The sequence below is a fragment of the Ictidomys tridecemlineatus genome, chromosome 6, assembly GCF_052094955.1.
Source record: "Ictidomys tridecemlineatus isolate mIctTri1 chromosome 6, mIctTri1.hap1, whole genome shotgun sequence".
In the NCBI taxonomy this organism is placed as follows: Eukaryota; Metazoa; Chordata; class Mammalia; order Rodentia; family Sciuridae; genus Ictidomys; species Ictidomys tridecemlineatus.
The window spans coordinates 83,860,883-83,878,084 of NC_135482.1; the positions used below are offsets into that span (position 1 = coordinate 83,860,883).

The window sequence follows — 17,202 nt, forward strand, 5'->3', positions numbered from 1 at the left end:
CTCTTTAAGAGTAGATGACATTTTTTAATTTATTCAAGTTTTACTCAGTTTATGAGTAGAGGAACTGGGAATTTGATCCATTTCTAACTCTGTTTAATGTGTCTCTTCCGTGTTGCATCTTTGAAATTCGCATAAAATTGTGAAACAATATAATTTTACTACAAATTTAAATTAACATGTAGAAGGGCTTTTAACAAAATAAAGAGTATAGTAACTTTAGTGTTGTACGTATGAAAATCAAAGTCTTCCCAATTATCTTTTTTTTTTTTGAGAAAGTACAGTACTCCCCCCTTATTCACAGTTTCACATTCCAAGATTTCACTTATGCTCAACTGTAGTCTGAAACTGTTAAATGGAAAATTCCAGAACTAAACAGTTCAAAAATTTTAAATCATTTTTTTGCAGTAGATTGTTGCTTTATTAGTTATTGTTATCTTACTGTGTCTAATTTATAAATTTTAAACTTATATCAATATGTATGTATTAGAAAAGACAGTATATATGACTTTAGTACTATCCGTAGTTCTGAGCATCCACTGAGGGTATTGGAATGTATTATCTACTCATAAGGAGGAAGAAACAAATGTGAAAGTTTTAATGCTATTACTTCATGTTTGGGTAAAAATATTTTTAATTGTATGCATATACAATTAGCCACATACATGTTGCTAAGAGTATAGTTTTTAAATTAGGCATATCACTTTACAGTATTTTCTTTTTTATTATAATTTATCTGAATATGAACCTATTTTATAGTTTTAACTCTACTTCTGTAGTTTTTTGATCTTTCAAGAGGGAAGGAAATAACTAGAAAAAGAAGCAAGGAAAATTTGGTGTGGTGAAAATTAGAAATTATATGAAAAGTTTTCATTTGGCCAACTTTTATAAGGCAAAAGTTGTGGATAGTTTTTGTAGGATTTTTGGTTTACTGATGCCTCTCTTTTTCTTCCCCAGAGAGCAAATTAAAAGAGTTAAAGACTCTGAAGATGTACCTATGGTCCTAGTAGGAAATAAATGTGATTTGCCTTCTAGAACAGTAGACACAAAGCAGGCTCAGGACTTAGCAAGAAGTTATGGAATTCCTTTTATTGAAACATCAGCAAAGACAAGACAGGTAAGTGTTATTGGAATACATCTGTTTTCTGCAAAATATATCAAGCAATTTTATCAATCATAATTTACTAATACATAATCTAATTTGCATCATTTTTGAGGCAAGAGGGCAAGAACATTAATATATCTGACAGTTAACTGGTATTATATGTTAAATCTTTTAAAATGATTCATCAAGTTTTTTTCTTGTTATACTTAAATAGGAAATAAACAATATTTATTTGATTTTTTTTTTTTGGTAATGTCCTCTTGAGAATACAGTACTTCTTAATCCTATGATACTATTTTTGACTTCCATTTCTTTTCACACAAAACTTTTCTTCAATTCTGAACACATTTTAGCATTCAAGAAATGTAAAAATATTTTCAGTTATAGGTAAAAACAAAGAACAGGAAAACAAAATTTGAGTTTCCTATTTGAGAAGCACTTTAAAGATTATTATGTCATAAGGTTCTTTGTTATATTTGAAAATTTTTGCTTTCACAGATTTTTTTGAGGATATATTTTTGGAGAAAGTTTTCATTAAAGCAAGGGGAATTTTTGGAAAGTAAACAGAAATTCTCAGTTACTTACTTGGTGCATTAATCTGACAAAAATAGATGCCAAATGAAACCTGAATTTTGTTTGGAAAATAATCCTCATTTATAAAATAACTTTTTTCTAGGTAATTTCTGTTGGTATTACTTAACCTATTTATATGATTTTAACAAAGTCAAAAAAAAAATCCTGGGAAAGTAGGGAATATAACTTTAGCATACCGAGTGATTTATATTTCATAAATTTGTTTTGGGTCTTTTCTGGTTAGGATATCTTAGAGCCTAAAACAAAATTAAAACTTTGAAGGCTGAGAGTTTTATAAAATATATATATATATGAAAAACCCATTGCATGGTTAAATATATAAAAGTAGGCATTCTAGAATTTTTACTATAAGTGGGTAAGATTTAACTGTAAATTGTTCAGCTGGTGTGTATATACATCTTTATTTCTGTAGCAGTAGACCATATGTACCTCTTCCTGGTTGTACACATTTCGTATACAGTGAAAAAAGTCTTTATTTGGAGATTAAAAACTGAATTTCTGTAGGTTGGCCACCTTACAAATATCTCTTCTGTGGCAGTTTTACTAACACCTGATTTATAATTTAAAGAAGGATTTGGTATACATCACATCACTTCACTTTAGAGTAACTCAGATTCATTGAAAAATGCATTCCCAGGTTCCAAACACTGGGACTGGGATGAGATGTGGTTTTTAATCTTCTTTTTACCGATCTTCTTTAACCATTCTCATTGTTTTTCCTCAGGAGAGAAGGTATTCAAAATAAAATGATTATAATATTTATAACTTTTTCTCCTAATATTTGCCTATGAAAAAATTCAGATGTATAGTTGAAAGAATTGTATTGAAAACATTTGCGTACCTACTATCTGGATTCTACTGTAATATTTATTATTATACTTACATTACTTATTCCCCTACCCCCACCACCACCCAGCACCCCTATTGGGGATTGAACTTGGGGGCACTCACTCAACAACCAAGTCATGTCCCTAGTCCTGTTTTGTATTTTATTTAGAGACAGGAGTTTCACTGAGTTGTTTAGTGTCTTGTTTTTGCTGAGGCTGGCTTTGAGCTCATGATCCTTCTGCCTTAGGCTCCTGAGCCACTGGGATCACTTACAGGCATGCCCCGCTGCACCCAGCTCTACTTATAACTTTTAAAAGATGCATTTTAGACTAGTGAACATTGTGGTGGACATTTCATTAAAAAAAAAAAAAAAGGAAAAGGAAAGAAAAGAAAAAACATGAGACTTGCATGATATAACGGGTTGCAATAGAGAAGTTCTTGTCATACTTCAATATGTATACAAATCAACTGGACTCATTAAAATCCAGATTCTAATTCAGTGGAGTGAGACCTGATATTTTGCATTTCTAACAAACTTCCAAATGATGTTAAGTTTGTTTCACACATCGCACTTTGAGTAGCACCATGCTTTGAGTAGAAAAGCAATAGAGGACATTAAAAAGAGACTTCTGATTATCACACAATGTTGCTCTCTTTCTCATTTGATAAGAGCCTAGTAAAACAGCTGTGTCTCCTTTCCTTGTATGATTATTACCTCAGAAGTACGAATTTATTCTTGGTATTTGACATTAATGCTTTAATGTACTACAGCATTTATAATTGATAAGAAAACCATGTGGCTTCCTTAATTTATTTGTGGTACTGGGGATTGGAACTCCAACCTTTTTTATTTCTTGAGCTAGGATCTTGCTATGTTGTCTAATGTGCTAAAAGGCCTTGAATTTGCGCTCCTCCTGCCTCAGCCTCCCAATAGCTGCAATTATAGGCATGTGCCAATGTGCCTGGCTGTGGCTTCCTCTTAAAATACATTTTTAGTTTTTATATTGTTTTGTGGCCTTTTTAAAAAAATAAAATGCTCTTTGAAGGTGTATGATATAGAAATAGATTCCTTCAAACTTGCTTTGTAGAAATTTGTGGATCATCTATATAATAGAGATAACATAGTACACAGCCTTTCCTATATTTATATCTCATTTTATTCATGTCTTTATGTGTGTTGCTAAACTATAACTTAGATCTTTAATTTCTATTCCTTTATTTCTTTTTATTAAGTGGACTTAATGATTTGCTTAGAAATTAATTTGCTTTGAAGAGTTTATTCATCTTCCTTTCTTTATATTAACTTGTTATGTGCAGGCTTTGGGAAAACTAATAATTTTAGAGATTATATTAAATATGCACATTTTAATTAATTGTACATCTCCAATTTTTGTGAAAATTTGAAGCCCTACCTTTTGCAGAGTAGTTTGTTACTGATTTGTTATTCCACTTGTTATTTGGATAAAATAAATGTTTATCCTTACTGTGTTTTATCAGCAACTTATTTTATACCCTAATTTTTTTTTTTTAAAGAGAGAGAGAATTTTTTTTAATGTTTATTTTTTAGTTTTCGGCGGACACAACATCTTTTGTTTGTATGTGGTGCTGAGGATTGAACCCGGGCTGCATACATGCCAGGCAAGCGCGCTACTGCTTGAGCCACATCCCCAGCCCCTTATACCCTATTTTTTGATCTTGTTGATGAGCTTAAAATACAAACACCAAAAAGAATATTTAGGTTAATAGGAACAGAACATCTGTTTAGAGGTTCTTATAGATCATTAAGGGCCAACAGCCCTCAATGGGCCCATCAGCAAATATTTGGGACATCAAGGGCCACAAGGGGTATCTATTGCATATTTCTTTTTTTTTTTTCCTGTAACCCATTAAAAATGTAAAAATCATTATTAGCTTGTGTATAATACAAAAACAGGCTGTGATTGTATTTGGCCTGAGGGTTGTGGTACAATAATTCCTGACTCTCTGGAAAACTTTAAAATAATAGAAGTCTGGCCAGACTTTCAACTTAAATTATACAAGCTAACCTTAGTAATTTTAAAGTAAAACATGTATTTTATGAAAGGAAAATAGAAAATTTACTGTAGTGCTTTTCAAGATAAGAGTTGTAGAATATATATTTTTACCAACTTTGTAATTTTTAAATGCCCATTACCTGGTCAGACTTGTCTTTTTAATGTTCACCTGAAAGCAAAAAGAAGTTATTCTAAGGTAATATACTATATGTGGTTTCAATGTTCCTAGTATGTAAAGACTAATACTTTCACATTATCTAGGCAGTTAGTAATTTTCAGATTTTTCTGTTCCCTTTGGGCAGTGCATGGCAGTATTGGCAAAGGTTATTGAAACTGAAACCTTGACACCCTGGGAATAACTGTGAGTTTTCCAGTCAGCTAAAATCAAAAGTGGAGAGGATTCTTTAAAATTCATGATAGAAGCAGAGTTCCCAGAGTATGTGCTGCTACTGATTAAGCTTTTTAGCATTCTGGTAGCCTCAATTTGAACATAATGTAAACATTAGTTTTCCTTACTTAAAAATGTTGACTGATTAATTTCCTAGTTAATTTTTAGCTGTATAAAATAGTTGATAGAAGACTTCCATTAAAGTTTACCATTAGGTTATTTTTAAAAAGCTAAACAAAAAAACTTCTTGTGCTTTAATCTATATTTAATAGTTGATTTTATGTACATATCATAAATATTGTGAATTTTAGCTTTTATAAAACCAACAAAAACAATTATTGAGCACCAACTGTATACCATGTGTAGCCTTCCAGGTATTGCTATTTTATTTCAGTAAAGCTGAGATGTTTTATACTTTGGCACAAAGTTGGTTTTTAGAATACATTTTGTTCCTCCCTTCCCTTCCCCCATGAAGGCTTACACTCTTATATCTGTATTTAGTTAGAGTATTTGATGTGTTCTTTTCTTGAAATAATTTTGCAAGAATTTTTACAGACTCTACAGGAACAAATTCTCAATGAAATAAAATCTCTTATTAAAAGCATAGGCTGTAGAATACGGGATGATATACTCTTTATTAACAATTCTTTCTTCACTATGGAGTGTTCTATGCCCATGTTTTCAGAAGTCTGTTTACAGATAACAGTTGACAATATTGTTAAATCTCTTGATTTTAAAAAGTCACATATTTAAACTTGTATACTTTTGTTCGTACATGAATATTTTCATTTGTTCTTAGACTTTAATAAGTGACATTTGAAAATATTTGTGGCAATAAGCTATCTCCCCTAGCTAAATCACTAATTGCCAGTTAAGAGCTTAGCAACTAGTTACAGTGGGCATTATGTATGTTTCAGTTACACTTTAATCTTAAAAATTAATCTACAAATTTTGGAATAAGAAACCAGTGTTCTGTCCTACAGTTGTATATTATATACAGTTTTTAAAAATAAGAGCCAGTGCCATTGGTAAGGCAAGGATAAATAATAATAATCTCATGTTTTTTGGATGTCAGTAGGCTTTAAAGCATATTATAAGGAAATATCTAAGTCTGAAAAAATATGGTAAATAATGATTTTTTTAAAATCTAATTTAAATTTCATGTTAATAAAACTCAGAAATAGAAAAAGTCATTCATGAATAACTACTTCTCGGTAATGTTAATTACCTCAGCCACTGAGGTCCTGACACTGAGTTCTTGGTGGTGGGTACATTCTCTTTTTAATTATTGGCTTCCAATTCTCTCTCTGCATTGCTGGAAACAAAAATCATATATTCTGGTATTGGTGATGGGGATGCTTACACTGAAAAAACAGGCACATTCAAACTGATTTTAGAAGTGTTAAAATCAAAATTTGCTTCTGCTAAATCAGTAGAAGACCATTACCCTGTTAATACTTCTACATTGACCTTGTAACTTTCATTTTGTAAACAGGAATAAATAAAAGTTTACATCCTTAAAAATTTTAAGAAAATATGAGCTTTTACCTGGTTTGTGTACACCTCTCTTTATCTATATTATATATCTATAAACATATTTGATTTCTGCATTGATTTTTCACAATGAAAGAATAATTTGTGAAAATATCAAATGACAGAACTCATACTTTGTTTTGCATGCTTTAAAAGTCATTTAATGTCTTAAATTATTTATTTTGTTTAATGAAAATTTCTAATATATAATTTTTTCAAGGACAAATGAATAAAAATCTTTTGAGAATTAATGATAAGTGTAAAAACTTATAGGCACATACAAGTGGAAATTTAACTTAAAATGCCAACATATTAACAATTTCAAAAAATACTTGGAAATTTTCATTTCTAATTGGCTTTGCTAGATAGTTGATTAATTCTCTTAAAAATAAGATTTTTGTTGGGCTATAATTTTTGTTACTAGGTCATTGAATAGACTGGATAATATATGTTAGAAGCTTGATATATATTATTTTAATATGAAATATTTTAAAGTATGCCTGCTTCTTAACTGAAATTTAATTTTATAAATTTTAAAGTTTTATAGGTAAATTGTTGAACACTCCTGAAGCAGTTCTTAATATACTCTTGAGATTTGTAAAAATTAATATTCCTGAAAGAAGTGAAGTGTCTTTTTCTTAGTTGCTGTAGAAGCAGGCATACAGAAGACTTACGCACACAAAAATTAAACCCTGGTTGTTGGTTTATTAAATACCTAGGGCTGAATCTCTGTGCCTTTAGAATTTAAAACTACAAGTCATACTTTTGGTATATATTAGCGTTTTTTTTCACATGTTAACTTTTTAAGTGTTGGATCCATTTTGTCACATTTGGTTCAATAGAAACATGTTACCAGTTAAAACTATTCTAATCTCCAAAGATAAGTAATCATTCTGAAAATGAAATGAAGAGCTTTAAATTAAATTTGCAGTGAAATACACCAGCTTTTCTAAACACATCTATTAGAAGAATGAACACAAATATTACATCTTTCAAGTAAGTTTACATAATTGATAATTCTCTGCATTTATTTTTTAGAGATAAGCTACATTGTAAGTACAGTTAGCTAAACACTTGGTCCTCTATGGCTACTGCCTACTTTTCTAGGCTGAGAAAGATGAAAAACTATCTCCATGATGGCTATAAATAATTGTAATAGTCATTATGTTTTGTTTTGTTTTTTTTACCGTGACCTTCAGCCGGAAAAAAATCCCTTTCAAATAGTTAAATTAAAAGGTACAAAATCAGTTTATTTGGACATGTTTTGCAATCTTTTTTTTAGAAGAGTTGTAGCTTTCTACAACAAGAATACAAAATGCACTGCTCCTGTTTTGTGTGCATATTTTTTAACAGTTCGTGACATTTCAGTTATTTTGGCAAACAGCCCTTACTTAATGTTTAATATAAATAATGTAATTTTCCATCCACAAAGGTCCTATAATCAATTCCACTTGTAAACTTAGAAGTTGAATAGAAAGAATTGAAGATAAAACTTGAAATTCCAGTCTCTTGACTTAACCTTTTTTGCAAGGTGCTTTTTGAAGTGTTTTTGTTTTAACAACAGCTATACATCCCTATTATAGTGTTTTTCTCCCCACTTCAGGTAGAATCAGTGGTATATAAATCACCTGTTTTCACTAAGTCAAAGGAATAATTTCAATCTAACTTCAGTTTAGGCTTAAATTACACAATTTGCAGACTATAAAATGATTGTATCAGTTGATAAACAGATAAGAAATACATTAATTTCCCACTTAAAATTTATTTTAAAATTCTAATTCCATTAGAAAACAAAAATGACTTTTAAGAACAAACCAGGTTCCAGCCCATATTTTAAAACTGCATCCTCAATTTTATTCAATCTGATGTATGCTAAAGAAAATTCTCAAGTAAAGCTCATAGTTTCAAACTACTTGCACATGGCTGTCCCAATAAATTACTATTACCAATGAAACAGACTTTAAGAAGTTGTGTTTTACAATGCAGAGAGTGGAGGATGCTTTTTATACATTGGTGAGAGAGATCCGACAATACAGATTGAAAAAAATCAGCAAAGAAGAAAAGACTCCTGGCTGTGTGAAAATTAAAAAATGCATTTTAATGTAATCTGGTAAGTTCAGCATATTAATTTTAGCAGAAAGCAGGTATCTTTCACAGGTAACAAAGTAGCAACCACTTGGAACTATTTAGGTGTGGTATTCTAATTTGAAGTATTAAATGATAAGAAACTTGTTTCCATAATTAGTACTTTTATTTTGAATAATGAGTGATAATTATAATTGGGGTTGTTTTGATGGCTATGGAAGACTATATTTGCCAAAAGGTCTAATGATTTAATTAGTCTTAAGTAAGTTAAGCATATTGGAAGCAATAACTTAATTTTTAAGGAAAATCAGGCTCATGTTTTGAGAATATAAGCAACTTTTGTTTTTCAGAGAGGGAGGGAAAATATCAGAACTTGTATAGAATAATAAAATTGAATGGCCCAGAGAGGGGAAAGGGCCTCTCCTGTATTTTTTCTTTTTTGAACATTGCACAAGCAAATAACTACTCTTCTACCTGTATTCTGTAATTCAATGGCAACAACAGTACTTTACTCATGTGAGAAACCTTGGAGTTGTATGTAGGATGACTCCTGCCTCCCTGTTTTTCATATCCATTTGCAAGAAGTCATAAATTCCTGTGATGTTAACTACTTTTTCTTTGTTACATCATTAATTCAGGCCTGTCTAATTTCTTGCTGGGACTGTTCAACTTGTTGTCACCATCATTCACTGTGCAGATGGAGATATGACATTCTCTTACCTTTATATCTAGTTACTGACTCACTATGGAATAAAATCTCAAGTTCTATAGCATGTCATATTTGATCCTTTACACCTTCCCACTTCTCTTCCCAGCTTCTTTTGGCCTTTTATCTAAAACCACTATCATCTTGCCCGAATTTTTGTTTTTACATAAACAAACACCAAGTTATTTTATATCTTCCCTTGCATCTTGGCTTTTGTTTGTTGTTTGGAATGCCAATATTCTTTTCCCTACTCATGTAATTAACTAATGCTTAACTCATTGACAATTTCCCAGTCTCCCATTTTGTAAGAATTCCTTCAGATCCTTAGACTGAGCACATTGCTCTTGTGCGCATTTCAAAAAGTGTGTTGTTTTTAACTGTTAACATGCTTCCCATGTTATATCTAAATAATTTTTGGTGTTTTATTCCTTTATTAGTAGAACGTAGGGGAGGCAGAACTATGTATTTTTAATCTTTGTATACCCATTGTCTTGTGATATTCTTGGCATATTGTAACTGCCTGGCAAAGATAATTATTGAGTGGAATCTCACTTTTATTTCTAAACAAACACATTAAATTCCGTCTTGCTTAGCAAGTACTTCATTAAATAGAATGCATAAGTTAATGCCAAAGTTTAAATTTTATTGCATATTGTTTATAATATATAATGTTCTTTGAGGATGTGAAATAAAATTATAATTTTCCAAACTACTAGGATATCTTTATTGTACTAATTATACTAAAAGTTGACAATATGAATCTTAAGTCTGAAACAATTAATACATATTATAAAAGTTAAATATACATATGAGTAGTAGATTTGATCTCAATATTATGTAGTACACTAATCTATGAAACTCAGAAGAAATAAAGCATTACTGGCACTAATTTTTAATTGAGATTTATGAATGCAGTATTGTGTAAGGCAGTACTTTAATTTTAGAAGTTGTAAAGTTTAATACTAACAATGCAGTTTGAAGTTGGACTTTTGAAGCAATGAACAGATTTAAGTGTTTTTTAAGTTTTTATTTTCTCAGATTTTTTGAAATAGAACTATAGAATAAAATTTAAAAATAAGTTTCAGGTTTAATTTATATGAAAACAAAGGCAGAAGCATATACTATTCTAAAATTTCTAGTTTGTGCAGTGTTTTCACAGTGAATGTAATGATTTTTCTTTAGTGGATAGGATAGCACTTATATAAAAAAATGTATTTGCTAATATATAAAACTTTTAAAATTAGGTAAAAATGCTTTTAGAAAAATTTGATAATGATATGTATATGCAAGTCAGTTTTACTAAGTATTAAAAAGATGAGTTTAAACCAAGTAATTACTAGGATACTACTTGCCTTTTACATGTATGTGAATAGATTATTTCCCATAGAAAAAATGAAATCACTGCTCTATTTAGGTCAATTATGACATTGCCCTATCTAAGGTAGAGTTTAATGCACATGAGCCTTTCAAAGTATTTTAATGTTACAAATTCAGAAACCATTGTTTCTTAACTACGTGGATATTATTTTTACCTTAGAATGTGTCTTCTCTCTAATCCATCTCATGATTTTTCATTTTTTCTGCTTAACCATTTCAAGAGCATTGCCTTTTTCTTAATTATAAAGGTTGTTGAAATAGACTACACAGGATTGTTCAAAGGGAATTAATTCATGAAGAGTGTTAAATCCTTTTTTCCCCCTTAGTTGTTGCATTAGAGTTATACATAATAGTTGGGTTCATTTTGACATAAATTTACATGCATGAAATTTGATTTACTCCATTTCGGTCCCTTGGGCCCCCCCCAACCTTCCCCCTACACACCATTCCCATTCTTGAACTCTACTGGTTTTTCTTTTACTCATTTATTTTTAATTGGTGTTTTATATATATATGGAATCACTATATATTTCCACATGCATATAGCATGATTTTGTCAAATTCATTCCTTATTTCCTCTCCTTTACCTTCTTTTTTCTCTTCTCAGTCATCTTCTACTCCATTGAGATTAGATCATTTTTTTTAAGATCCACCCCATTCTAAGGGTTTATGATTCTAAATTGTCAAATTAGTTGTGATCTTTATTATGTTATTGGAAAATTTTCCCTCTATACATGTTGAGAGGAATAGCAAGAAGGGAGATATACATGTAATTAACTCTTTACAAAAGCAAATGTTTGATTGTATAAGTAATGATTTTTAGAAAGTGCAAAATGTCAATAAGTGCAGTTTGAGTACTTTATTGGGTACTGTAGTACTCACTAGTGTTCAAACCAATGATACTGGGTTTTATCAAAACTATCTGCTGTTCATTTTACTGTGGCAAACTTCTCATGGCCACTGTTTACCTCTTAAAATATTGGTCATATTTTTCTGAATTATAGATCTGTAAAACTTAATTAAATATAACTTTAAAGAAAATGCCCTAATTAATTTTTCTTATTATTCTGAAGTAATATGTTGTTGAAGGTCTCAGTAATATGGTAAAGATTATATTAAATTTTTAAATTATTTTCAAGGTAATATTATATTTATGCAATTTGTAATATTCAACAGATAATTACAATGAGTAAAAATATAGTTGTTCATTGTTCTTAAGTGGCTTGATTTATGTGACTTAATTTGTTGGGTAATTGTTCCTAAGACTCCCTCTAGTGTCTAGGTTTGGAAGCTAACAAAATTTATTTTTATGGTTAATAGTAGGTTGAACAGATTTTTAAATAAAGAATGGGTCTTTTTTTTCCTTATTTTTAGTGGCAATATGGCAAAAATTGACATGGATCTTGCATAATTAAATATTAAAGGATTAAAATCAGTTCTGTTACCACTTTCAGAATACTAATTTGCACATTATGTATTAATGGATTAAAAATTTTTCTGACTTAAGTCATGGTAGCCAAAACTGGTTGACATACCTTGCCTTGATCACAGACAGATTTAGGACTCTGACCAATGGTAAAAATTCTTTGAAGACAAGCATTTATATGGCAAACTTTGACTATCTAATATGCTAAACAAACTAAAACAATAATTAAGAGAATATCCTTGATGTTGTTAAACTCCAACACAATTCAGATGATTTATCTAATTTCTCCACATATCAGAAGTATTATACTTTTCAAAGTGGTAAAGTGGTATTAACCTGTTGGGGGTCACTTTCAGTATATAAATTGAAACTACTACTTGAACACATTATTTGAAAACTGAGAAAATATGTCTAGATACTGTTTACTTCTTGGTGAAATTATTTAAATCCAAATGATTTTATGTAAGTACAGAACCAGAGGTAAAATGTTATTGCCATGAGAATTTATGAATCTATATATCTTATATCCAAAGTCCAGAATCTCAGGGACAGATAAATGTACACACATATTCACGCATACGTGCATGCATATACACATTTGGACTTTGACAATTTTTCAATATGTAAAATTAGTAGCAAATTAAGTTCTCCTTGGGGAAAAAGTCATTTGTTAAGCTTGCATATGATCAATGCCACTGATTATCTCTGCCTTTTGTAAAAATCAGAGGTTCTCTTTGCCAAAGAATTCTCAAAGTCTGATATATTTAATTGCTGGAAGAAAATTGGAAAGTGTATTTATTCTTTATCAGTGTTAATATTTACATTAATAATGGAAGTCCGTCATCTTTATACCTCAAACCACCAAGTATATATATTCACATTTAATACTTTTTCTGTATTTCAGGGTGTTGATGATGCCTTCTATACATTAGTTCGAGAAATTCGAAAACATAAAGAAAAGATGAGCAAAGATGGTAAAAAGAAGAAAAAGAAGTCAAAGACAAAGTGTATAATTATGTAAATACAATTTGTACTTTTTTCTTAAGGCATACTTAAGTAAAAGTGGTAATTTTTGTACATTACACTAAATTATTAGCATTTGTTTAGCATTACTTAATTTTTTTTCTGTTCCATGCAAACTTAGCTTTTATCTTAAATGCTTATTTTAAAATGACAGTGGAAACTTTTATTCCCCTCTAAGTGCCAGTATTCCCTGAGTTTTGGTTTTTGAACTAGCAATGCCTGTGAAAAAGAAACTGAATACCTGAGATTTCCATCTTGGGGTTTTTGGTGCATGCAAGTTGATTACTTCCTATTTTTCTTACAAATTGTGAATGTTGGTGTGAAACAGATTAATGAAGCTTTTGAATCATCCCTATTTTGTACTTTATCTAGTTACATAAATGAATTAATTAGTAATTATAACTTCAGTTGCAATTTTATGATTGGTTTTACTAAAACATAGACGGATCACACGTTTATGGGCTTTCTTTCAATTTATCTTCAAGACATCATGTCCTATAGTTCGTCATCCTTCATGAATGTAAACAGACATTGTTCACAAAGGCTTTCTCCCCCTTTCCACTGCTATTCGTAATGGTCATTATCCTAAAAATATTATATTTTTTCTATAAAAAGGAAAAAAAGAGAAAAAAAAGTAAGGTAATGGAAAATATTAAAAGGCCATTGACATTCCACATTAGATAAATTACTGTAAGACTCCTAGCTTTTCCTGTTAAGGCAAATCCAGTATGAAATGGGGATTATAGCCCACCATTTGGGGGCTACATTTACATGCAACTAAATTTTTATAATAATTGAAACAGTTTTAACATGTATAAAAATTCTCATAGGAATTAAATATAGTCTCCCTGTGTCAGATTATTTATTCTTAGCATAACTTTAAATCTTTCTTGAACCTCAATCTTTGAAAATAGTTTTAGTTCTGGTAGTGATATTAAAGATTATTTGAGCCAGTTTTAGCTTAGTAGGTATTGAAGAGACCAAGCTTCATTGAGAGTTTCATAGCATAGACTGTATCCCCATGGTCATCCAGCATTGTCATGCATTGGTTGGTCAAAATGGGGACCAGGAGAGAGTAATTTCAAACTCTCCACTTTTATAGTTCTTTTAACCCTGGCTAAAGTAACATTTCATAAATGCTTTTCAAGTCTGATCCATATTTAAGAATACCCAATGCTTTGAAAATACATAAATAATAAAGTCCAATTCTTACAGTGCATTTGAAGTGTTACTTTAAAATATTTGAAGCAAGATGGTGTGGCAAGATGAAAATATCACTGGACTAGGAGGAAAATGAGTTAGATTCTAGATGTCTTTTAGAACTCAGATTTTGGGCACGTCATTGTGCATGTTAAAAAATTATCTCAAAGGCTTTACATTATGTAATTTACATTGTTTACATAAAGATATACCTATTTTTCAAGCTCAGCACAATCTGTAACTTTTTACCTGTATTCAGTGCCAGTCTTGGGCAAAATTGTGCAAGAGGTGAAGTTTATATTTGAAAATACATTCTCCAATTTCAGTACTCCACTTCCATATTAATGGCATTTTGCCTGCCTACCCTTCCACATGAACCATGAGTTGAGAGAATTTTTTTTTTAATTTTTTAATTCCCCTCACCTCAAATTTTATTGCTGCTATGGATGTCTCCATGAAGTCTGCCCATTAAGGTACATCAAATTGTCTCTCTTCCCCAGGGCTCAAAATAATCTGACAGATACCATAATGGGATTGGACATAACAGCTAATTTTCCGATAATTGCAGTAGCAATTTAATCTTGATCCTTTGAACATGATGTATTTGCTGCCTGGTCCACTGGTGACTAAGTAGCAATTTTCAGACTTAGTATGAATAGACAGAACCCTATCCAGTGGAAGAAGAATTTAATAAAGGTAGTAGTTAAATCTACATCTAGGAGTATCCTGGTAACAATGATACATTCCATGATTTTAATAACTAAAACCTTCTTACAGTGAAAACTTTGAAATTTAATCATAAAGCTTACTTTTTAACACAATTGATCTATTTAACAAATGTTTATTCAGTGCCTGTCATATGCCAGCTACCACATAAGGCACTGGGGATATGGTATCCCCAAAGGGACATAATTTCTTATCCTTAAGGAGTGCTAGAGTGGTCTGTAATACCTTAGTAAAGCTTTTGGCACATGATCCAGAGGTGGTAATATAATGCACACTTTTGTTTTTGCAAAAAGGGGGTTTGGTCTGTCAGATTTCTTCAATTCGACAATAGACGTTTTTCTGTAATTCCAGTGTAACTGTTTAATCAAGCAACTTTATATAAATCACTTTACTTCATTGTTTTAAAGGAGTAAAAATTCCCAAATATGTAATATTCTAGTTTTCTCTTTGTATAATTAAAATAGACTTTTAAAATTAAATATTGACTTCTAAAATAGTTTTATTGGGGTACAAATAAAACAGGTGCCTGAGCTAATTCACAGTAAAGGAAATTTCTGTGTAAAAATCAATATAATTTCTGAAATGCTTTATTAAACTACAGATTTGTGGAATACTGGGTAGGTTGTTAAGACTTATGCAGTACTTTTTGTTGCTACACAGAGAAGGAAATGGACAATTCAGGAATTGCAGTATTCAGGATACTTAGGACTCTTGAATTTTTTGATGTAGCTGGGCAAATTTTTTTAAGGTAGTGGTAATTATCCTCTATTATGTTTGAATGGTTTAACACTGTTTTGTAGAGATTTTAAAAGGGGAGAGAATTCTAGAAATAAACATAAATGTTATCTAATTACTACAGCCTTAAAGATAAAAATTCTTGAAGTTGGAAAATAGTGCTAAATTACATAGTCTTAGACAAATAACGTTTGTGGGAAGAATATAGCAGACATATGTAGTATAATTTGAGTGAATGTTCTCAATTAGGAATTCTAGGCTCTATTAACTGAGTCACACTGCATAGGAATTTAGAACCTAACTTTTATAGGTTATCAGAAATCTTTGCCACCATTGCACAATTTTGTCCTTATGAACATTGTGAGGCATGTTAAGTTACAGTTTGCACAACTTCATCTCATTTTTATTCTAGTGATTTTTTTTTCTTCTAACCACCTTTCCCCCCAATACACATATAGAGATTTATTTTGTAGGCAGTAAAAATTATCTGAAATAATTTCCCATTTGTGAAAAAGTAGTAATTTCTTGAAAAAAGTAATGTTTTTAAAAACTTAGCAGTTACTTTAAAGCTGAATTTATTAATAACTTCTGTTATAATATTGAGTAGCATGAATTCTACATTGAGAAAGTGATTAACTTAAAGCTGGTAGCTGTGAAATTCTGTCAATGAAAATTATTTCTTTCTAAAGACATATATTAGTTCTTGAAGAATAGTCATAGCTAGATTAAAATTTGTGTTTTAGCTTCATAGTTTAAAGTGCCTGTTTGGGATGATGATAGGCATTTTAGATGAATTAGGAAAAACAAAGTTATTACTGCAGAAACGTCAATTTCAGAGGGTCCACTTCCCGCCTCCACCCCAGTAGAGCTAAATGGGTTATATGTTTTATCTGGAAGTTTCCAATTCCACTGTCTTGTGTTTTCATGTTGAAAATACTTTTGCATTTTTCCTTTGAGTGCCAATTTCTTACTAGTACTATTTCTTAATGTAACATGTTTACCTGGAATGTATTTTAACTATTTTTGTATAGTGTAAACTGAAACATGCACATTTTGTACATTGTGCTTTTTTTTGTGGGACATATGCAGTGTGATCCAGTTGTTTTCCATCATTTGGTTGCGCTGACCTAGGAATGTTGGTCATATCAAATGTTAAATTTAAGAATGACCACTCTTTTAATTAAAATTAACTTTTAAATGTTTATAGGAGTATGTGCTGTGAAGTGATCTGAAATTTGTAATATTTTTGTCATGAACTGTACTGCTCCTAATTGTAATGTAATAAAAAATAGTTATGGTGACTGTGGTAGTGTGTCTTTCTTATTTCTTTATAATCTTCTCTCTCCTTCTTTCTCTCTTTTTGCAGTACTGAGGATCAAACCCAGGGCCTCACATGTGTTAGGCAAGTGCTTTACCACTGAGCTATATCCCAAGCCCTGACAATGT

The 17,202-nt window shown here is 30.6% G+C and overlaps 1 protein-coding gene across 4 annotated transcripts in view; it reads left to right on the top strand.

The window, feature by feature from the left end:
• Kras (KRAS proto-oncogene, GTPase) overlaps nucleotides 1-17,057 on the top strand; it is a 38,212-nt gene extending 21,155 nt beyond the window's left edge. For 2 of the 4 annotated variants that reach the window (XM_078015061.1, XM_078015063.1), the window contains exons 4-6: nucleotides 955-1,114; nucleotides 8,465-8,588; nucleotides 12,977-13,032. In XM_078015061.1, the coding sequence (XP_077871187.1) occupies nucleotides 955-1,114; nucleotides 8,465-8,584 (280 nt within the window). In that variant the 3' untranslated portion in view covers nucleotides 8,585-8,588; nucleotides 12,977-13,032. Of the gene's footprint in view, nucleotides 1-954; nucleotides 1,115-8,464; nucleotides 8,589-11,310; nucleotides 11,312-12,976 lie in introns of all 4 variants that reach the window. The other 2 variants (XM_078015064.1, XM_078015062.1) reach the window with 2 other exon arrangements.
• The last annotated feature ends 145 nt before the right edge of the window (nucleotides 17,058-17,202 follow it).